The 23,790-nt window shown below is 46.0% G+C and overlaps 1 protein-coding gene across 3 annotated transcripts in view; it reads left to right on the top strand.

The window, feature by feature from the left end:
• The window catches only part of fhdc1 (FH2 domain containing 1), a 28,807-nt gene extending 5,529 nt beyond the window's left edge, over positions 1-23,278 (top strand). The window contains exons 1-12 of one of the 3 annotated variants that reach the window (XM_056410298.1): positions 5,341-5,451; positions 5,712-6,496; positions 9,188-9,249; positions 13,801-13,903; positions 15,015-15,100; positions 16,126-16,226; positions 17,266-17,336; positions 17,948-18,055; positions 18,898-18,968; positions 19,560-19,677; positions 19,791-19,955; positions 20,994-23,278. In XM_056410298.1, coding sequence (XP_056266273.1) covers positions 6,038-6,496; positions 9,188-9,249; positions 13,801-13,903; positions 15,015-15,100; positions 16,126-16,226; positions 17,266-17,336; positions 17,948-18,055; positions 18,898-18,968; positions 19,560-19,677; positions 19,791-19,955; positions 20,994-23,093 — 3,444 coding nt within the window. In that variant the 5' untranslated portion in view covers positions 5,341-5,451; positions 5,712-6,037 and the 3' untranslated portion in view covers positions 23,094-23,278. Of the gene's footprint in view, positions 1-5,340; positions 6,497-9,187; positions 9,250-13,800; positions 13,904-15,014; positions 15,101-16,125; positions 16,227-17,265; positions 17,337-17,947; positions 18,056-18,897; positions 18,969-19,559; positions 19,678-19,790; positions 19,956-20,993 lie in introns of those variants that run through there. The other 2 variants (XM_056410297.1, XM_056410296.1) reach the window with 2 other exon arrangements.
• Positions 23,279-23,790: the final 512 nt, after the last annotated feature.

Raw genomic sequence — 23,790 nt, 5'->3', positions numbered from 1 at the left:
TGAAAGCTAAGCACACAGGTTGCAGCGGGAAGAGGAAATGAAGGAGACTCCCATGATGGGGATTATCTGACGGCTCGGAGACAGAGAGCCGACGCATTCATCGATCTATCAAATAGTACAAACCGTGTTTGCTTTGGGCAAAGGGAGTCGGGCTGGAAGCTCGAGTGTTTAACTCAGTCATCCCGTTAAAAGGTGGTATGGAGCTCACGTGTTAAATATCCACCGGCACACGGCGCTTATAAATATTTGAAAAGTCTCATACAGGATTGATTTTTGTCAGTAATGTTGGTTATAAGATGTTTTTTTAATGTGATTTGAGCAGATTTTTGCGATATTGACCTTCGATTAATTAGTTATTCCTCTATTTATTCGTTTTCTGATGCTAAAACAGGCCACGGTCAAATTTAGTGAATAGATGATTAGTAATTATAATACTGTGATGCACAGACACATAATTTGATATAAATATCAATGAATCCATGCACACAGGCCACATATCTCTCGTCGTAGCGATATGACCGTGAAACGGGTATTTCATTGCATTCTTTGTGGTAAAAGAACTTTAAAGTCTTCAATTTTAAGGTCCGGAGCACCTGCCGCATCCCATCGAGATAAGCTGAAATGGTGTTCCCCTTCGACAGCGTGTTGCTCCCAGCATCATAAATATTACACCGAGCCATAAATGTGCACAGGTGACCGGCACATTGAGTGTGCATCATTGAGCAGCGGTTGGGTTTAAGGAGCGGTTACTCTTCAGGGACGTGAATAATTTACTCCGTCAGGTTCTGGCAGGGTTCACTCAGGAAAGTCGTGGCGGAACCAAGCGCTCAATCGCTCCAAATATTTCACAAATCCAGGATTTCCTGAATAATGGGCCCCTTGTCCACAGCGTGGCCCGATTAGACTGATGTTTCCGCTGTGTTCTGGTATCGTGGCGCATTACGCAACCAGTGGCAACGCACAACCTGCAGTTCACCAGCTATCCGACATTTAGCGGGTCACTTCAGCACTTTTTTTTTTTTGTTTGACCCAGAAGCGACGACTGGTTTATTTGAGGCTCGTCGTGTTTGAGGCTGGGTGACTTTTGGGATTTCATGTAGCAGACCAGATTTTTATGGCTTGAATACGTTGGTGCCGCCGTCTGCTGTTGCCTAGAACCGCCGTAAACGTCGGGCTCTGTTTGCCCCACGCACCGAAAAGGTGTCATTTCATTTCCTGAGCTTTTTTCGTCAACATGGTCCTTTTGTCTATGGTATCCGGGCAGTCGTGTGTGTGTGTGTGCGTGTGTGTGTGTGTGTGTGTGTGTTTTGTTGCTGATAATATGCTCCACTCTCTCTCTCTATTGCAAACTAGACATGGAAATCAGAGATAAGACAGCTCTGAGAAGAAGAGCCGCAACCATTCATCCATTTCAGTTGTCAACTCTTGAATTTATCGTCCGCTATTTTGATGATTGGGTAACTTTAGCAAAGAACAAAAAAAGTTTATACTGTATATTATATTTTCTTTTTTAAATGAACATCTTTGAATTGTGGACACAAACGAGACATTTGATCATGTCGTCTGATCAACTTCTTTTCGCCATTTTATATAAACTATATATAACTGACGGATGGATCGCCAATGAAAATAATCTGTAGTGGCAGCTTTACTTTGAAGAGAAGTGGTCATGAAGCCTGTTTCATCCAGGAAGTCACAGAAAACACACACTCCAGTATCTGTATTAGTTGTATTAAATGACATGTAATGTAATGTAATGTAATATAATAATGTTTGTACCTATATAAGTTCAGTTATACTATAGTCAATTCGATGATTGAATCTGTTGACAGCAGACACACAGACAGTATATTTCCATTGGTTCGTGGGAAAGCCCAAAACAAACAAAAGCCCAGTTTAATGGCAAAGTCAGAAGGAAGTCATGAAGTGTGATAATTGTTTAAATTTGTTTGTTAAGCAACCAGACAAATGACGACTCTGTGATGATGAGTTAAAAAAAACATCTCAGTGGCACTAAGATTCCTTCACTGGCTCCTCCCCCCTGCTTTCTTAGCCCCCCCCCCCCCCCCCCCCATCCAAAACAAACAGGAGCCCCACACAAAACGTCCCTCTGCTAACGAGCGTTCCCATGGTGATGATGAAGGAGCACAACTGGGCGAATGACTCCTGAACGCACCTCTTTGCCCCGACGGTGTCAGCGAACGACCTCCGCTCTGCGGGGCGTTCGCTGACCCTCGGTAAAACTGAACTGGAAGTTAAGCGGCAGGGGATTATTAGAGCAGCCGGTGGCGCCTTGACCTTCGGCATCGCAGAGCAGGGAGCGAGAGCGGGTCGTGTTTGTTTGGGACTGGGTGGCTCCCCGGAAGCTGCCTGACAGTTACCTCCGGTTAAAATCACTTTTTTTAAGGAAAATAATCCGGCAGGCAGTCAGAGGTCTCTGTGTGCGTCACTTTGAGTTTGTTATGAAACTAAAGGCAGGTGACACATTAAAGTACGAGACCACCTGAAGTGTTTTTGGCAAAGATTGTGCAAGTCGCGACTGGAGAGATGAACGCCATTCTTCTAAAATGTGTTTTTTGCTCACTCTATATTTTTTGCATAGAATTCACATAATCTTCAATACTCACTGACCTATAATCATGAGCTCAGTCATACATTTTTAAAATAATTTTATGATTTCACTCTATTATGACATCCTTGGATTTTAGACAGTTAGTCTGACATTTGCAAAAGTCAAAATCTCAATTTCTCTGTCTACGGTTACTGACAGGTGTGCTTCCTCTGGGAATCATTTCAGGCAAAGGAGGTCCGTTACCGCCTCGTTGGTTGGTTGAAATATAATTAAATGAATGTGAAATGCCACAAATCCCTCAGTGTCACAGAGCTGATTTCTTTAGAGAGGCAGGATTACTGATACCTGGAGCCGGAGCACATGGAGCGCTGCATTGAAGGAGTCCTAAAACCTGGGAAATGAGTTTGCGTTGTTGTACTTCTGGTTTCCTCGTCTCAAAGTCTATTAGTTTGAATTAGTCTGAATTAGTTTTTGGGAAGTGGCCTGAAATAAGGTTAATTAACTCGAGCTTAAGCTATTTTAACGTGTTGCTCTATGCCGTTAAAAATCACGATGAACACCACTCCTCCTTAAACATCATGGTGGTAACGTGGTTTTAATATGCTAGCTAGCTTAGCATAGCATGACTCAGCCCGAAGGTAAAACACAAATAAATCTGCGTTGCAGCACCGCTGAAGCTCATTAATTAACACATTAACTTGTGTTTTGTTTGTTTAATTCTAACAAAAACTTAAAATATTGATTTGGATACAAAATGTATGCATACAAAATGAAGCTATGTTGCTAATTGGCTACCGCTATATAATGACGAGCCTAATCAGGAGATTATCTTAGCATGAAGCTCAGTGGGAGTTAGCTTTGTGCTTTCTGAAGGTAAAGAAAATACCTCCCGGAACCTCTAAAAGCTCCTTTTATTTAATCCGTACAAAAAAAACAAAGTGTAAAAATCACTGTTTTGTTTTATGGTTTTTTGCTGGACTATTTATTGGCCAGAGGCAGTGACTTTAGAGTCTCAGGGCTTTTATTTATTGTACAGATTAATTAAACAAGATTAAACATGTTCGGATATGAGATGTTTTATTTTTTTACTGTTTCACCCTGTTTTTATGCCAAACTATAGGTTAATCCAAGCAAACCGCCCCCTAGTCGTAGTTTCATATTTAGCGTACAGACATGAGAGCTCTCTGCAAAACAAGCGAATAAATGTAAACCTCAAAATGTCAAACTATTCCCTTTGAAAGCAGCTGAGACGACCAGAATAATGACAGAAAAGGGAACACGCCGTAGCATCTGGCAGATGTAACACCACAGAAGAAGAAGACTTTGTGTGAGGTCAGATGTTCTCACAGAGTCTTGTGAATTAGAAATGAGCGACGGTGTGGTCCACGATGAGGACAACAGCAACATGAGGCCATTTGTGACGTCCGCTTTATAAATCATTCAACTCTCTGGGTATCAGGTGGAAAAGGCTGCGAACTAATCGGAGGTTCTCACTAAGACGTTCCTACGCTTCATAAGATGACGGTTGATTCTTGAAACCTTAAAGTGGCCATTAATGCAGTGTTTTGTATCAATTATTTATTTTTATTTTTATCAAAACGCATCTCAAAGATAGAAAATTAACAAATTATTTCGGTTAACGTGCTGACGACGATGATCTCCCCCCATCCACCTTTTGATTTATTTTCAGTTTTGCGGTCGGAAGCAGCGCTCGTCTCTTTGTTTGGGGCGAAGAAGAGTATCGGATCACCGTCGCCACGTCAACGGTGGCAGTGAGTGATGTGTTGACCTGAAACCCAATCAGGGTCCCTCCAACTGAGAGCTGCAGAGCAACCATGGGGAGGGAGGGAGGGAGAGAGAGAGGAGGAGAGGAGGAGAGGGGGAGAGAGGGGGAGCAAGATGGGGAGAGGGTGAGCAAGAGGGAGAGGGAGGGAGGGTGAGCGAGAGGGGCAGAGAGGGGGGAGAGGGTGAGCAAGAGGGAGAGGGAGGGTGAGCAAGAGGGGCAGAGAGGGAGAGAGGGGAGAGAGGGAGAGAAGGGGGGAGAGAGAGATGGAGAGGGGGAGAGAGAGATGGTGAGGGTGAGCAAGAGGGGGAGAGGGGGTGGAAAGAGGGAGAGGGAGGGAGGGTGAGCAAGAGGGACAGAGAGGGAGGGAGAGAAGGGGGAGAGAGAGGGAGAGCAAGAGGGGGAGAGGGGGGAAGAGAGGGAGAGAGTCTTTCTTGTGGTCTGTGAGGGTGGAGACTGGTTGTGTTCTCCCATCATCATTTAACACGTTATCTATGACCAGTTCAATCATTTATCCTCTGGTGTTATTAAAATAACTGTTCTAGTAGAAAAGTGTCAACAATGACCCACATTTCAGAGTTTAATCCTTTATTAGTTTGCAGTTTACCAATTCATCCGCACCATCTTGTCCTGGTATAGAGACATAAATGTGCCTTTCAGTTGCTTCGGTGAGATTTGTTGACAAAATTCCACAAATTCTAATAACTAATTAACTACAATTTTTTTCCGGTGCCCCGTGTTGTTTGTGAAAAGCCGTGAGCGGCTGCAATGGGAACAGATGATGTTGATGAGTTTTTAGTCATCGTTTGTGATTCACTTGGTTACACTGACACGGAAATAAATTAATTAGATTGACACTGAAGAGTCTACAGAAATAATTGAACAGGCGGACAATTTATTTATTTACATTTAATATATTTATTTGAAAAAATTCACTGATGCGTCGGTCCGATGCAAGAGCGGGAGAGATCCTTTGCGCGACATAACATATTAAAATGAGACTTCTTGTCCTAACCAGTAATAACATTGTATCTCTCCCAGTGGCTACGTGAGAACTCCTGAAGAGGGAACATGAAACCAAACTGTGTAACAGAAGGTAAGCTGTGGGCGTAATGTCTCTTGATCATTCCACACTCCAGAGCCCGACTTCAAAGCCTTTCAACAAGAGAAAGAAAAATAGGTTTAGCCATTTCCCCCATTGTGAGCCCCTTTGACTGGGGACCCCTTTTCTTTTGATCTGTCGCACCCCTTAATTTCTCCTAATTTCAGATTGCCCAGGACAACACGCACGACTGCCTCCTGTATAATCCTGTCCGACGCTGTTTTTTTGTGTGTTTTCTCGTGCCGCTCTCGTAGCTCCATGTCCGTCGCCGCCGCCGCCCGCCCTCTCCCCCTAGGAGGTGACCTTCAAAGGCTCTGCTCCGCGCGATGGACGACCGGCTGAGTGACGGAGATGGACGGAATCAAAGGACGCGCTCCCGTCACGGTGACCAGATGAAGGGACGTCTACCTTCCTCCAGCAGCGAGGGGGCGTACACTTCAGCATGTTGATGTTCTTCACAGCAAATTGACGCACAACCTCTGGAATTACCCCCCCCCCCCCAAAAAAAGAAAGGAAAGAAGAACCACCGCTTGTGCACGATTTCATGAGAGAGCTCATATGCTGACGGCTCATCCCTGTGATGCTTGTTATGAGTTGTCCGTCCACCACCGATGAGCCGGAGAGATGCAGCAGCGAGGGAAGCGGCTGCACCGCCTCCTCCTCCGTCACCACCTCTGACCCGTCCTCCGTGTCCGGACACGGTCTCGCCGCCCTCCCTCCCGTCGACGAAGCCCCTCGCACCTCCGTGCATGAAGCTCCCCCGCCTCCTCCCCTGCCGCCGCCCGCCTCCGCCAACCACAACGCGCGGAGGAAGTGCCGCGTCCGCAGCTTCTTCTGGAAGACGATACCGGAGGAGAAGGTGCGCGCCAAGCCCAACATCTGGACGATGGCGGTGCGGCAGCAGCAGTACCAGATCGACGTCCGCTCGGTGGAGGAGCTGTTCGGGCAGCAGGAGGACGCGGGCGGGGGGGCGCCGGCCTCCGGTGCGTCAACCCGCGTCTCCAGGAATTGCTCCTTCAAGGAGAGCGTCAAGGCTGAGGTGAGTCTGCTGACACCAGCAACACTGGAACACTTTGACTCAACCGATAGCGACAGGTGACGGTGGAGTTTAAAGAGTGCCGACTCATCCTTCCCCTTAGAAGTGAAGTGGCCCGTGTCTGGTAGACAAGTCTCTGGATTTACTTAAGACCAATAAGATGACGAGATAAGTGCTCTTATTTGTGTCGTGTGCCAAGTTGTTTTTACTTGCTGAACTTGAGGAAAGTGTTTTCCAGATTTAGGGTTTATAGTATCTTCTTATTTGAAAAAAGAAAAGCTATTGCACACCATTAAGTCTCATCGTCTGTTGTAAAGAAGGAACCATAACTCTTACAGTCTGGCCTGAATCAAACCGGATGAAGGTCTGCCAACTGCAATGCTCTAAAACTTGTAATGGACAATATTAAATTATTGAAATTCTGCTTCAGTCCCAAATGCTGTCATTACAAAACTCAGCTTCATGAAACACATAAGCTTGATTAGTGGAAACATGGAGTCCTAACGCCTCCAAACTCTTACAACTGCCATTGTTTTTGCGCACATGTGCATAACGTGCTGGTTACCTCTGGTCCCGAACTCACCACCTGTCATGGGAGTATTCGGATGAACCCAATAGCACGAGTCAGGAGAAAAAAAATGCAAATAATGATCTTTACTCTGAGAATAATCCGGAACAGAAGACTAAGAAATATATCAACACAAAATCTAACGCACGAGAGCTTGGGCTGGAAAACACAAGACAATCTGGCAGAGGCCAAGTGCAAGTGAGGGGACCTGAGTAGACAGGGACTAACGAGGGAATGGGCAACAGATGAGACGGGCATGAGGACCAGGTGAAGGGAACGAGAGATTAACGAGGGAGTGATTAGAGGCAGGTGAGAGAACAGGTGAAGGGAGTTGGACTAACGAGATGGGAAGCAGGATCTGGAATGACATGATCAGACAGGATGAAAACAACTAATAAAAGGAAGGTGTGGAGCTAAACTGTTACACCACCGACAGAACCAGGAAGTCCCACATTCATAACCATACAATGCTACGGTGTACAACTTGACCCTGCGCCCTCCGGGGTCAGGGGGATGCACAAAAGCATGCTTGCGCCATATTGGACTCCTGGGAAGTAACATGTGAACTGTAACTCAATACGAGCGCGAGGCCAAGGGAGATTCACGTCACGGAATAAGTCGCCTCTGTGTCCTCTCAACGAGCAGCCGGTCAGACCTCAGAGTGAGCGGTGGGCGGGGAACAATCGTTACTAAACACTCCTTTGGGAGTTTGAGATAAGGCACAAAGAAGCACACTGTGTCTCCAGTTGCTGCTCTTCATGTATTATATAGGAAGTGTATTGTCCCTAACGTCGCTGTCGCGGTCACAAAGGGAAGACGAACGATATGCATTATACTAGGCATGCAGTCAAAAATAACTCATAACACGAAAATATTCCATTTGTAACGTTTCCACAGCGAGAAAAGCAACAAATCTTCACAACGCAGAAATAGTTGGCATTTTTTGTTTGATAAATGACTTGATGGATGAATTGTTTGTGTCGTCGTGTATGTAAACACAACAGTTTATAAAATCGGCAGTTGATATTCTGTCAATCAACTGATCATTTCAGCTCTATATTACATATCTTCAGGTATGTTGAGTGGTAATTATTCCTCATCTTCACGCTAACTTATCGTCTTACATTCAAACCGCAAAAGGGTCAAATTGCTATTTCAAATCCATAATTGTGTCTCGTGAGGGAGCCTCTTTTAGGAAAGTACACGCTGTACTGTCGCCTGTTGCCATTGTTGATGGAGGCGGGAACCACGTGTGGCCCGGTGGAGTTCCACCGTCCCATAGTGTGACTATGGGGAGGGGGGGGGGGGGTGGTGTACTGCAGGCAACGCAAGCAACAACAACCAGGAGTGTTTAAAAGAAGAGAGGGTGTGTGGCTTTGTGTGTGAGAGAGGATATATATGTGTGAGTGTGTGAGGATATATGTGCTTGTGTGAGGATATATATGTGTGTGTGTGTGAGGATATACAGTATGTGTGTGTGAGGGTGTGTGTGTGTGTGTGAGGATATACAGTATCTGTGTGTGAGGATATGTGTGTGTGTGTGAGGATATACAGTATGTGTGTGTGTTTGTGTGAGGATGTGTGTGTGTGTGTGTGTGAGGATATGTGTGTGAGGATATATGTATATGTGTGTGTGAGGATATACAGTATATATGTGTGTGTGTGAGGATATATGTGCTTGTGTGAGGATATATATGTGTGTGTGTGAAGATATATGTGTGTGTGTGTGAGTATGTGAGGATATATGTGTGTGTGGATATATGTGTGTGTGTGTGTGAGGATATACAGTATGTGTTTGAGGATATATATGTGCTTGTGTGAGGATATATGTGTGTTTGTGTGAGGATGTGTGTGTGTGTGTGTTTGAGGATGTGTGTGTGAGGATATACAGTATGTGTGTGTGAGGATATATGTGCTTGTGTGAGGATGTGTGTGTGTGTGTGAAGATGTGTGTGTGTGTGTATGTGAGGATATGTGTGTGTGAGGATATGTGTGTGTGTGAGGATATACAGTATGTGTGTGTTGAGGATATATATGTGCTTGTGTGAGGATATATGTGTGAGTGTGTGTGTTGCCCACGACTACACAGCACATTCCTGAATCTCTTCTCTCGTATGTTTTTTCAGATCAACATCCTGGACTCCAAGAGGGGGATGAACGTGGGCATCTTCCTGAAGCAGTTCAAGAAGTAAGTCTTCCACCTGCTCCACTTCCATGACGCTCCAGTGGAGTATTTACAGGTTTCAAATAAAAACCAGCCTGAAACGACTCGGTGAGAGAACAGCTTCGATGCTCCGTGGAGTCGAATAAGACTTGTTATTCCCTCGCTGGTGTTTTAATGACGGGGGCGGGGCGTGCTTTCCAAAGACTGCTTGTGTGTTATTTCCCACGTGTCGGTCGATGACCGGACAATACGGCAGGCGTGTCACGCAGATGGAAAACGTAGTCATGGCACAGCTGCTGGAAGAGCAAATACGATCACATTGCTTTTGCTTTTATCGGGGCGTTGACGCATCGATTGGAAACAATATTCCAACATCCAGCACACCCTGTCGATCGCTTGCCCTCATTTCATTCATTCATTTTTACCTGGTGAAGGTCTGAGCACTGGAACGTGAGTGCACTTTATCAATTTAAAGGAAAATGCCACTTTTCTGTTCCCCCCCGTCAGTCGAGTCAGTGTTATTCTGCTGAGTGGGCTTTACAATCCGTACGTCATACGACTCCCTCTGTCCTGAACCCTCTCGCTTTGGGTAACAACACACATAAAAAATATAACTTAAGTAAAAACATACTTATTCTCATTTTTAAATCTGTCACTAATCCCAGACAGCAATCTGTGAAAAACTCGGGTTCCTCTTTTAGGTGCTTCTAGGACAGGGGTGCTCAATACATCGATCGCGATCTACCTGTAAGGGTTGTAGGTACTGGAACCCAAAAGCACAACAAACACCGGAATGCAGGAGGAGGCAGTTTACTGTGTGTTTCAGGCAGGGTCAAAACCAGGTAGTCAGTCCAACAGGGCAACAGATCCAAAAAGGGGCAGGCAAAATCTTGAGTCGGGTAAACAGGCGAACAGGGTCGTAACAGGCAGGTCAAGAAGAAACTCTAATAACGCTGGAAGGTTTGGCGGTGACACACTAGACAATCTGGCAGAGGACAAGTGGAAGTGAGGGAGCTAAATAGTGAGGGACTAATGAGGGGATGGGCTGCAGGTGAGAAGGACGTGAGGACCAGGTGAAGGGAATGAGGGACAATCAGGTGAGGATGACAGGATCTGGAATGACAGGAGAGTTAATGAAACATGTAAGCAGGATGAATTTCACTAGGAAGGTGGGGAATTCGTGACACTACCAGTCGATCGTGGCGTAGTATTGGTAGATCGCATGACATTAAAAAAAATTGGAACGCCCCCCTGAAATCTCCGCCCGCCACCCTGTAATTTTCTCTATCGCGCCAGATTACAGCAGAAGTAATGTAAGGTCCCTTTTCTTAAAGAGCACGTCTTTGTTCTTGTATTAAACTAAACAGCCGTCTGTTATTGATCGTATCCAAACAACAGCATGTCATTTCTGTCTCTACGTGTCGCGTTAACACTTCTCAGCTCGCCGTCTCGCGCGCCGCAGAGCTCCAATGCCCCCCCCCCCATATCATCATTTTGACTTGGTCATTTTATAAGTAGCTCGCATGCTGAAAAAGTGTGAGCACCTCTAGTTTATAATTATTTAGATTAGATATAAATATATATATATATATATGTGTATGTTATATACATACATATATATGTGTGTGTATATATATATATATATATATATTTGTATGTATGTATGGTTATATTACACATGTAATTGCAAACAATCTCATAGGGTTCATTGGCCCTGCTGATGTGCCCCGCCCACTCCTCCTCTCTACCTCCATCTGCCTGATGGATTGTGGAGGTCTGGATCGTGGTCCATGCCTACTACCAACTATTCAGGACGGTCTTTCTTTGGCTCGATCCCCGCCCGAGTCCATGTGTCCCTGAGCAAGGCAGCTGTCTACGGTGTATGATTGAAAGTCGCTTTGGATCAAAGCTTCAGCTAAACGTGATGTAATGTTCCTTCTGTCTTTTTGAAAGACAACGCACTTGAACATCTTTTTAATTTCTTTAAATTTCTTTCAAGAAATTAAAAAAGTGTTCAAGTACGTTGTCTTTCAAAAAGACGAACACTTTTTTAATTTCTTTATGTAGGAAATGAATTCCCTTTTCGTTCCTCTTTTATATATAGTCCTTGGCAATTCTCATTTCTGAGAATCACCTTCCCACCCACCCGTTTTGTGATCTCACAGCAGAGCCCGCCCACCCCCTTCTCCAATTCATCCACTTCCCTGGGTGGAGGGGGGTTTCTGTGAGATTCACAGACGTAACTCCTGCTGGAAGTCACTGCTAGTTACAGACTCTGGTTTGCTGCTCCGTGACGTCACTACTCACTAGCGACGTCACAGCACAGAACCAGAGTGCATTCATGTCATGTGACAATGTTTCCATGGTGACTGTAATGGATCACCGTATTTGAATCTGCGTGAGACTTACTGCTGGTGAACTTCTTTATTTTCTTTCTTTCGGCGAATACAATTGAACCAAAAATCTTTCTTAAATACCTCCTTGTCACCACCGTAAGAGCATTAGCCTCATACGGGACCATTCAAACTATTACAACTTTATATGAAATGCGCAGCCGTCCGTAACATTTAGCCGTACCGTCAAGTTTGAATTTTAACAGCGCTTCCTTTCAACATTTCAAAATAAAAGTCCGATTTAACTCTAAGAGGAAGTAGATTAAAACATATACAAAATCATTAAAACAATACAATATAAAAAGGCATACATCAAAACCAATAAAGCAGATACAAAAGAAGACAATCAACAGGAAACAATACACCTTTTAAGGGGTTATTTACAGTGACAATAGCCGTTTATCAATTCAAAGTACACTGAGTACAGACTTGTGTTCTTTTGGAGTCTGGTCTTGGGAGTCCAGACTCCGAAGGACGGGAGGACGGTCTTTCTGCGATTGGAACAGCAGCTAACTTGATGACGTCACCACATCAGCTGTTCTTGCTCATGAGTTTACTCCAATTTTTCACTGTAAATTACTTTTTTACAGTCAAACAAAATATGACAACCCTGCTTTTTCAGGGTTTGTGTGTTTATAAATATATAAATATAAATATATACATCATATTATAAGTAGCTCGCATGCTGAAAAAGTGTGAGCACCCCTGTTCTAGGATCTCAATGGCCCGAAGAAAACCAACCAATCAGAGTGGTCCAGTGTCTGTCAATCACTGTTTGAGTAGTGGGGTTGTGGATGTATTGACAGTTCGGCTAACGAACACAAGGAGTAAAACACTCAGGAGAAGAGGAGTTAAGGAGAAAAGGAGTGAAGGAGAAAAGGAGTTCAGGAGTTAAGAGCGATGAACACATTGTTGTCGTTCATCCTACTTCATGTGGCACGTTATTATTTTCGAGCTCTTAAATCGTTAATAGTTAATTGGTTCTGAAAATCCCGAGATGTGTTTGGACTGACAGTTTTTTGTCTGTTGTGAGGAGCGGAGAACAAAAAGTGTTTTGTGCGTCTTTTTTTTCTTATTATTTTTGCATGCCGCTGTATTTGCATGGCTCCCCACTGGATTTTAATGCCATTTGAATGGCAGCCATACAGGACTGCATCACTGGGAGTCTCTATTTTTGTGCTTTTCTTTTCTGCTGTAATATGCTTTTATCCTCTATCCTATATATATATATACATGTATATATATATATATGTATGTATCTACAGTATGTATATATATGTATATATATATATAGGACAGAGGATATGTATGTATACATATACATATATATGTATACATATATGTATATATACATATATATATATGTGTGTGTATCCTCTATCCTATTAATGCTTTTGAGGCTCAAAATGTGCATAAACTCAAAGAGCAACAAATGCTTTTTTTCTTTCATCCGTTCAGCAGTGTGTTAATCAATGGGTGTTTATTGGTAGATATGGAATACAATACCCATGGTTATTATCATTAAAAGTGTATTCACCTTACAATGAACATTAATGTCGTATCCTCTCTTATATGGCTTTTTTTTCTAAAGTCCAAATGCTGAATCAATCATGCAACAATCCCTGGGTTTAGGCTAAAAAAATAACACCCATCATGCAACTCTTGTGCGGTAACAAAAGAGTTTTCATGCTGTCCCAGTTTGCAAATTGATAATTTCCCAAAAATGTCTGTCCTACTGTTACAACTACAAAGAGCGTTGATGCAACTGTGGCCTGAAGAGTCGGACTAACGTGTCCACAAAGGTTGAATATTATGAGCCTCGCAGGTTATCGCTGAGCCGCTGCGTTGGGTTACATCATGTTGCGTGTGTGAGTGTGTGTGTGAGTGTCGGCTTACTGGATGTTGTCGTCGAAGGCTTTATTGTCGATAGCAGTGATGTAATTGGGATTGTGTTGCAGCACGAGTGACTCGGGTCATCGATCAATGTCACCGCTAATAATGAGACGGGACTGATCATACGTGTTGAACTGTGAATGTTGTGAAAAGGAAACGCTCACTCATACAGTTTGGATTTTTCTCGGCCCTTTGTGGGGGTGGGGGGTGGGGGGGCGGGGCTTTAAAAGAGAGCACCTGTGTGCATTATCATTGATTCTAATTGAAATAAAAATGAATGCGTTTTCAGGTCCAACCGCTCCATTGTTGACGACATCCGGCAGGGAGACGGAAAGATGTACGGAGCGGAGCTGCTCCGGGATCTGCTGAAGCTGCTGCCCGACGTGGAGGAGGTGTGTGCGCATGAACGTCGACGCGGCTCTCAGCACATCCTGAAGAGTCTGACGATTTTGAATCGAAAGACAAAAAATTAGGGCTGTCAGCGTTAACGCGTTAATCTATGCGATTAATTTGGCCGCGTTAACGCACTAAAATATTTTAACGCAATTAACGCAACTTTGTTTACTTCCGGTGTGCCTTGAAGTTTTTACACTCCTGAGTACGGTTTAACACTGTTTCCGTTTTTAAAACAATTATTTCTCCGCGAAAATAAGGAGCAGAAATCAGTTTAAACTCGTGGATGAATCAGTCGGGTTTCCTCCTCCGCTCCTTCCTCCCGTCTCCCCCTCTGATACACAGAGGAACCGAGGGGCGACGTGTCGGGTGACGCGGCGCGGAAAGATCTCGTCACACGAAACCTTCACCGTGATTGGTCAATCCGTTTATCTGTCAACATTTAGCGAAAAAAACAACCAATGAACACTCAGTAAATCACAAGGACCTCCCACCTCACAGGTGAGGCTCATTAGCAGCCTGTCAGTCAGAGAACCAGAGAACACGGCGCGAGGACAATTGTGACTCATTGAATAGAGCTGAGATTGTTCTGGAATGTTTGATGTATAACACGTGGGTATGTGTCATATGCAAAAGACTTTAAAAGGTGAATTTACATTTTTTTGTAAAATGGAGAACATGCCCCCAGCCTCCAGAGGGTTAACGTGACATATTTGAATGTCAGTCAGTTACCAAGGCCACTGGTTCTGCTGCTGTTCAATGTTAAAGATGACAGGACCAATGGGGTCTCAATATACTTCTTTTTTTTTTACTAATCTGGATGTTTCACTGAAGAAACAATTTATCATCCACAATATTAAATACCTCGCTGGCACTTTATAGGTAGGAGCCTCTTTGAAAACACAGCTCTGTGGGAAGTTTTGTCTTTAAAAAGAAGAAAAAAAAACTTTTAATCGCGATTAATGAATTTCAAAATGTGCGATTAATTAGTTAATTTTTTTGAATCGATTGACAGCCCTACAAAAAACGGATGATAACAAGACTGGATGTCGACAGAAAAACAATATGCTGAGCTTCCTCTCTCTCTCTCTCTTTGTTTCCCCTCGACAGATCAGGAAGCTCCAGGCGTTTAAAGGAGACCCGGACAAGCTGACACTGGTCGATTCCTTTATGTTCCTCTTGATCCAGGTGCCTCGGTGAGTTGATTGCCCCGGTGTGTACTCATCGCCTCCTCTTCAGTCAAAGGAAGAGTCGAGGAGAGAAGAAAGGGGGCTGCATCGTCAGGATTTGCATCCTGTGGGAACTTTCCACTGAAAGTGTCCCTCATTGACACGTGTTCACACCAGAGTATCGTATCTGTCTGTAGGCCTGTTCATTCATATGTCTGGAAAAGTGTATTTAAAATGTAACGCATCAGAATTAGAAAAGATTGCTAATGTCGTTCCAAAAACGTTTAACCCTTGTGTTGCCTTAGGGTCATTTTGACCCGAATCAATATTACACCCTCCCCCCGCCTTTGGGTCATTTTGACCCGATTCAATGTTTCACCCTCCTGTTACCTTTATATTTACTAACATATTTTACCCTTTGGGTTCAATTTGACCCCAGCAATTAAAACCTCCAGAAAATTATTAGAATTAATATTGTTTTCCAAGTTTAAGTGTGAGGCACTTTATGTTTGTTTGTTGACTACCGAAAGAACACCGACATTAAACATTGAATGGGGTCAAATTAATCCTAAGGCGGGGGGAGAGTGTAATATTGATTCGGGTCAAAATGACCCTAAGGCAACACAAGGGTTAAATGACCCGCGGTCATTGGATGCACCTCCTGACTATCATGTGAATTTGAATTATATGATATATTATATAGTTGACCAGTTTATTAAACAGGAGAACAGTATAAACGTCTTAGCGGCCTTTAGACATGTAGTTTCTAATGAATAGGAAATTGGTAATAACTAAAAATGTAACGTGACGGTGTGAGTCGATAAAAATAAAAATAAATTACAAAATATATTTGAATCCACTCATAACCTGTAAAAGTATGTAAGAGTCACGAGTAGCTAATGTTCCACGAACAATCCCTCCTCTTTCCCCATCCATCATCCTGAAAAAATAATGTTTCGGCTTCTCTGCAGAGACGTAGCCAGTTTTTTTTTTAAGACGTGGCGCCGCCTCTCGACCTCCAGGTGTAACGCTCTCTGCTTCGCCTCCCACAGGTTCGACGTTCGGATCGAGGCCATCGTCCTCCGAGAAGAGTTCTCCCCTTCCTGCGCTGTGATGAGCCGCGAGATTGATGTCGTCCGCCTCGCCACCAAAGGTAATAACACACACACACACACACACACACACACACACACACACACACACACACACACACACACACACACACACACACACACACACACACACACACACACACACACACACACACACACACACACACACACACACACACACAGGGTCACAGATATTTGAGTCGCCGGAGTGGAGACAGAATGGAAAGACAAGGCTGTGTCATATCTACTGTTAATTTGTTCTCATACATATAAATGATACATTCTGTCTGATTATGCTGTCTACTAATACTTAATTTAATTATTAATATTTGTATTTATTCTATCTTAACTGATAGTATATACTAAATTGTCCCATTTGCTGCTGTAATACTGAAAATCTCCCCGCTGTGGGACGAATAAGAGGACTATCTCATCTTGTCTTATACGTTATTTAAATTATAAATATTTACCATGATAGGTCGCAAAAATGACACCAATTGTTATTTAATTTCAGTAAACACCGGCGTGTTACTACCTCAGCATTTTCCTGCACATTAAACATGACTAACAAGAGTCTGCAGCCATGCCAGCTTTGCATATTGTTAAATATAAATATAAAATGACACACACAGCACACATACCAAACATATTATGTGTGTTTTATAAACTGACCAAGAAACACTGATGTCCCTTTTTGTCCTTTCAGCTGAGTCACGCTGTGTGGCCGCTCTGGTTTATTGGATTTTTTTCTTAAACCCTCTCCTACTGTACCGCCACCTTTCCACTGCAATGCAGAGCCATCAGCTAAACACCGCACGGGACACTTTAAGTAGAACTTTTGTGACACCGTTTAATTAAAACTTTCACCGGCATCTTCTATATTTACTCTTTCTATTACTAAACGGGCAGCTGGTGGAAATGCAACAAAAAATCCATTCACGTCCACTTGTATGCGAGTAGGAGTCATTCTTCCTGCGGACGGTCGGCCTGTGCGGCGCCGCGAAGGGGAAGTAGAGCGTGATGGACTCCTGATGGGATCCGCTTTCTCTTTATTAAGTTTATATTGATCTCATCACACAGAGCTGATGAGCTGCGAGGAGCTTCATGCCATCCTGCACCTGGTGCTGCAAGCTGGAAACATCATGAACGCCGTGAGTCCAGCAGTTACGGCCACTTGATACACAAACATCGTCCTCCTATCTGTCTGATTTATAGGATTAGGCAGACGGGATTCTTTACAGAATTTTGTACTTGTTTTTTTAAATTTCCTTAATCAGCTGGGTGCTGCAGTTTTCATGAATTGTTTCTCAAATAGGGAGAATTGTGCATTTTTCAGGGATATTATGAACCTCACAGGTTATCATTGAGCTATTGCTAGGTTATTAGCTGAGCCCAGCATAAAGACCACACTGTGAAGGTGAGGAATCACTTCTTTTAAAGCTCACTAATTTACATGTTATCTCTGTTTTTTCGTCTTCATTGTGTTGACGAAGACTGAATTTTAGACAAAGACGAAGTCTTTTTTTCTGCACCCTAAAGTTTTCAAACTAAAATAATTGGTCTAGACGGATACAAAGAAATGATGTTCTTATGTAACTCCTGAGAGGAAAGCAAATATGCATTTTTCTCAAAATGTCAACATATGCCCATAACTCTGTATCTTTGGCACAGACAATGAATACAGCAGATCAGCGGCCTTATTCTTCAGCGTCTCGCTCTCGGCCTCTGTGAGATCTCTGATTGGTCCTCCTGTGTTTCTCAGGGCGGTTACGCCGGCAACGCCGCGGGCTTCAAGCTGTCGTCCCTCCTCTCGTTGGCCGACACCAAGGCCAACAAGCCGGGGATGAACCTGCTGCACTTTGTCGCCATGGTTAGTGGTTCAGTGATACAACATGACGCACACAACACCTTTTAAAGAGCTGCACTCTCGTCTGTAACCCAACACGATAAAGCAAAGGGTGGCGTCAGGAAATTACACCGCTCTGGCACAATGTCAACATGAAATGTAACGTTAAAAGCTTCCCAGTGATATCGATTGTGGCAGATTTACTTAGCGGGTTGCATGACGTCAAACCTCTCCTCTATGTACTGGACTAGAACGACTATTCTACCTTCTATTGCAGGGGTGTCAAACTCATTTTCACCGTGGGCCACATCAGCATCATGGCTGCCTCTTAAAGGGCCAGTGTCACTGAAACACTGTTTACACTGTAACTATAATCTGCTACAGCGCATCACATGGTGACATTTATCTTTTAGCTGTACATAGTCCCTTTTCAATAATAATAATATTAACTACTCACGAATATATTATTAATTGCATTTGATTATTGTTTATTTGATTGTAGGAAAATTGTACGTAAGAAAATGTCTCTAATTTTATCATATAAATTCGTTTATTTTGAAACCTTCAAAATAAAAGGACAGGATATTTTTCTTACGTTTCTTGAAGAAAAGGTGATCATATGTCTTTCGAGCCGTGAGGGGCCACATAAGATGACGTGGCGGGCCACATTCGGCCCGCGGGCCGTGTGTTTGACACCTGTGTTCTATTGTGTTTATGTAAAGTCAAAGTAAAGTGAGACGCAGATTCTAGTCCAGTAGTCACCCGTCAGACACGTTCATATTCGTATATATGCCGAGTCATCATGCTCGGCAACAAATCAGTGCGGATGTAAACCCTGTGATGCGCCTCACTCTCTCTCCACGCAGGAGGCAAAGAAAAAAGACGAGAAGCTGCTCACGTTTCCAGAGAAACTTCAGGACGTCCAGAGCGCAGCCAGGTAAACGAAGACGGAGACGTAGTCGGAAACAAAAGGGATATTACGTGGTGTCATTTGGTTTGTGGTATCATAAAAATAAAAAAATACTATTAAATAAGACCAGTTACTCCAACACTTACTTTAAGTTTCCACTTATTTTATTTTCTCCATAAATCACCTCTCTTGAATGTTTTTGCATGCAGTGGCGGTAATCTTTAAGTACCCATAGTTCTTTTATGTTTTATTTCTGTGTTCTTTAACACTGTTTGATCAAAACCACGTGGTTAACTTTTGTATTTATTGCTGAATTGACAATAATATCCGGCCTGTTTAAGCAAGCGGACATGTAGTGCTTTGAGTCATGAAGTTCAGGAGGCCGTGTGATGCTGTCGGGCTCTGTTAGCGTCACAAGGTCCCTCCCTCCCTCCCTCCCTCCCTCCCTCCCTCCGGATACGTGAAAGTCTTTCTCACAGTGGTCATATCTTCACCTTTTAAGCCGATGACAGCCTGTCAAACACTGTCAGTATCAAAAGGACGACGTGAACATTTTCCTGACGTGTGTGTGTGTGTGTGTGTGTCCCCCCCCCCCCCTGCCGACATGTTTCCCCGCAGAATCTCAGTGGAAAACATCGAGGTGGAGTTTTCCTCCCTATATGTCCGGATTAAAACCCTGGAGGTGAAAGTTCAAGGAGACGAGGAGCTCCTGCAGCAGCTGGAGCCCTTTCTGCAGGTGACATACTTTACAGACACACATATACAGGAAGTTGGCTCCAGGCCACTTGACATTTCATGGAGATAATGACACTAGTAAAAGTTGTAAAACGCATGCGCCCGATGTCTCAGAATTCGTCGCAGACGCTGCAGGACCTGAAGAGACGCAGGCTGGATCTGCGGACGGAGGGCAGCGCTCTCATCGACTTCTTCTGCGAAGACACGGAGACCTTCAAGCTGGACGAGTGCTTCCGCATCTTCCAGGACTTCTGCATCAAGTTCAAGAAAGCTGTGAAGGTCAGCTGTAGGGCATTTACAACTTTCTGTCGAGCCTTGCCCCAGCTGCTCCCGGCAGGTCACGCACAGAACGACTTCCCGATTCAATCGATGTTCTCGTGTTACGGATTCTTCCTGATATTTTTTAATTGAGGGCTCATTTTTAGGTTTTCATTCCAAATGATACTGGCTAAAGTGTGAGTGATTTACAACCTGTCTTATCAGACTTTCACGTCATTCAAACGCAACATGTTTGGGCTGGTTTAGTCAAAAGAAAACCAACTTTTCCACAGCAAAAACTTCAATTTTTGAAGTTTGATTTATTTGATATGATATGTTGACTGTTAATTGTTACCGTCGCATTGAAAATGCGGAAGGTTATGTTTTGATCGCCGTGTATATATTTATTTGTATGCGTGATATTCGCATAACAAAAAAAGTTTTAAACCGAATCGCATGACATTTGGTGGGATGATTTGTTATTATCCGGGGACCATTTGATTAGATTTTGGCATCAATCGGGTCAAAGGTCAAGGTCATGACAAGGTCAAACTCTTCTTTTTACCATAGCGCGGTCAATTTGTCTCCAATCGGCATGCAACTAATGCCAAAATGTTCATAATTCAATGCCCAATCTTGTGATATGCGAAGGTATGCGCTCTACCGAGTGCCCATTCTAGTTTTTGATTGTTGTGGTTTTGTTTGTCTATCACTGGCGCCAAGTCAAATTCTTTGTGTGTCTTACACACGTAGCTAATAAATTATTCTGATTCTGATTTTGAATTGATGAATACGATGCTTTTTGGGGGTGCTTTGATGCCATTTGCCTTGGTGGATTATGTCATTAATCATGAGAACCAAACTTTGGGCGGTTCCTATCCTGAAGCTCTGTGCTCCGATAAATCATGGATAAATCTAGAAAAGTAGGAGCCATGTTGAGATAGCTGGGAAATGACTTTTTAAAATGAGTGAGTTCCAGGTAATTTGATAATAAGATGTATTTACTTTCTTTCTGCTCGCCTGTGAACATTTCTCCACCTTCCTTTTTTTTCCTCCCAGGCCAACGCGGACCGCGAGCTCAAGGAAGCGGCCCGACAGCGGCGCCTGCTCGAGCTGGAGGAGAAGCGCTTCGCCTGGTTGGGGGCGGAGCAGAGCGCCGGCTTCGGTCGGAGCAGCAGCGAGAGCGACGTGGAGATGCTCACCAAGGAAGGCCTGCTGGACTTCTTCCAGCAGCGGTCTCAGAGTCCGCTGGGACGCTCCGCCAGCGCCCGCCGCCACCGCCACACCATCCCCTCCACCGCCGACCGAGAGCTCCAGGGGTACCTGGAGCTCTTCGGGCGCTCGGGGAATCCCGGCGACTACTCCAAGTACAACAGCCTACCCCGGGCGGGCCGCGCCGCGCAGCGGAGGACCGCGCCCTGGATCTCGGGCCAGGACGACAACCGCGAGCTGGGCTGCGACCGGCGGGCGGCGTCTCCACGCGCCGACGCTGAGGCCGTCAGCCCGCTGGCCCGGTTCTCCTCCTCCGGGCTAAACGACAACGAACCACACAACAACAACGACGGCAATTACCCGCCCGCGTCGGAGGGCGGCGCTCTGCCTCGTCCCTTTTGCGTCAGTCAGAAGTCCTCCCAGCTCCCCAGCCCGCCGGCGAGCGGCCACATGAGCGTGAGCGTCGAGGCGCACACTTTAGTTCGAGGCCCGCGAGCTTTCGACCTCCCGAGTCCGAACAACAACAGTCATCCGGTGCACTTTGTCAACCGGGGGGACGTCGTGGTCACCGATTTGGAAAAGGGCAGACAGCCTCTTCCTGTACATTCGGACATCCTTCTGCATCATCACGTTTCAGAAAGAGAAGCAGGTCCCAAGGTGGCCTGGGGAGGGCAGATGGATCCTCCCACCCCAGCTGGCGTCACCCCTGAGAGAGAAGAAGAGGACAACAGCACCGTTTCATCAACGACCTGCGATACGCCCCTCCCACTTGACCCGTCGGGATCCAGTCAGAAGCCAGCGGTTTATATCCCCGACTGCACAGAAACGGACTGCTCCGTCACCTCCGATTACTCCGAGGTCGATAGCTCGTCCGTAACCAAAGAGGGACTTTATGTCAGACCCATCGGCTGCGGGACATCCGATCAGGAGGGCAAGCGAGAGCCGAGCCCCCCGTCCTCGAACCTGGAGTCCGTGTCGCCCGACGACCGGTCCGATGAGCTTTCGGCGCCCGACTCTGCGGACGCGGCGTCGTCCGCGGCTCCGTCCGCCGCCACAGAAGGGTGGGACACGGAGAGCTGCGACACGGCCGAGGGGAAGCAAGGGGCGGAGAAAGACGCCCAGGCGAAGAGCAGAGCCGACAACAAAGCGCCCAAGAGCGGCGGAGGGCGCGGCCTGCGAACGCTGACCAGCAGCGAGAGCCAGGGCATGAGGAAAGTGGCGCCCATCACCGAGCTCACGGGGGGCGGCAAGGCGCGGCCTCTCCGTGACCAGAGCACGCCGGCGAGAGGACGGAGCGAGAGGACCGCGAGACCTCCTCGGCACTCCAGCCTGCCTCCGGAAGAGTCCGAGGACCAGGGGGGGGGCCTCGCCGCGGGCGGCGCGTCGAGGTGGGCACGCGACTCGACCCCAAGGAAGTTCTCCGTCGGCAGGCCGAGCGCCAGACCGCCGAGGAGCGTCCCCAAGCCCGAGGAGAAGATGTGCCGCTCCACCATGAGAGCGCTGGCCCAGGCCCTGGCTCAGGGCGGCGCCTCCTCCGAGAACAGCAGCTGCCACGCGCTCGGCGCCAAGAGCGGCGCCGACGTCCCCGGCTTCGCCCGCAACACCGTGGCTTCGACCTCCAGGACCAAGAAGGAGCTGGCCGACCCGTCCGTCCCGTCCCTCCCCTCCACCCCGTCTCGCAGCCCCTCGCTTCCAGCTCGGCAAAGCCCGGCGAAGCAGAGCCGGTCGGCGCCCGCGGCTCACGCCGGCGAGGAGCGGCCGCCGGGCACGAGCCTGCGGCGGGTGCAAAGCGTGAAAGCGAACAGTCGCAGCGCCTACCGCAGCGGGACCCCGCCGCCGCCCGCAGCGCGGGACGACGTCCGCAAGGCGAGTAGCATTTCTGAGAAGTCCGTCCATTCCAGGGACCCGGCGGCGGCCAGCAGGGGCGCCAAACCGAGCTGGAAATAACGCCGACGCGGCGGAAACCGAAAGAAAGAGAGACACCTCGACGGAGAGTTTTTATTTCAATCTTCTTCTGCTCCTACAATGTGGACGGATGTCCTCTCGTAAGAAAGGAACCTGAACACAAGTTTTATGCTATTCCCACACTGACGGTCCAGTAGAGGAAGAGCACGATGCAATGAACTGCTCAGCGTGCTCTGGTTTGGTCGCTTCCCTTTTTGTCCTAGGGGGGGGGGGGGGGCATTACCTACACCAGGGATCGAGCTGTCTCTAGGGGGTGCGCGAGAGGAAAAATGTAATGGTGGTCTAATGGTGTAATAATTAATATTAAACATTCTCAGGGCTCTCAAGTGTCACGCATTGAGCGTGAGACTCACGCATTTCGGTCTTAACTCCCGCACTCCCGCCACACATCGTATTTCTCACGCTGAAAAAAACTCTCGGCCATTCAATGTTTGAATGCAGGGGTGCTCAATACGTCCGCAGAGCTCCGACGTCTGCCCGCATCGGGACGGAGCAAAGAAAGTCACTCGCACCCCCCCCCACCAACTCGCAAGGTGTGGGGGATTGGGGGTGCGTGAACCCGGTCGGGATGTAGAAGGGGGTGCGTGGCCTAAAAAGTTTGGGAACCCCTGACCTACACTGACAAATGGCAACTTGTTGTTTTTACCCAGGAGCCTCTTCGCCTGCTTCGCCGTCTAGC

The sequence above is a fragment of the Pseudoliparis swirei genome, chromosome 24, assembly GCF_029220125.1.
Source record: "Pseudoliparis swirei isolate HS2019 ecotype Mariana Trench chromosome 24, NWPU_hadal_v1, whole genome shotgun sequence".
Classification (NCBI taxonomy): domain Eukaryota; kingdom Metazoa; phylum Chordata; class Actinopteri; order Perciformes; family Liparidae; genus Pseudoliparis; species Pseudoliparis swirei.
Note: the sequence above shows the minus strand (reverse complement) of the source record. Positions and strands in the feature narration are given on the sequence as shown.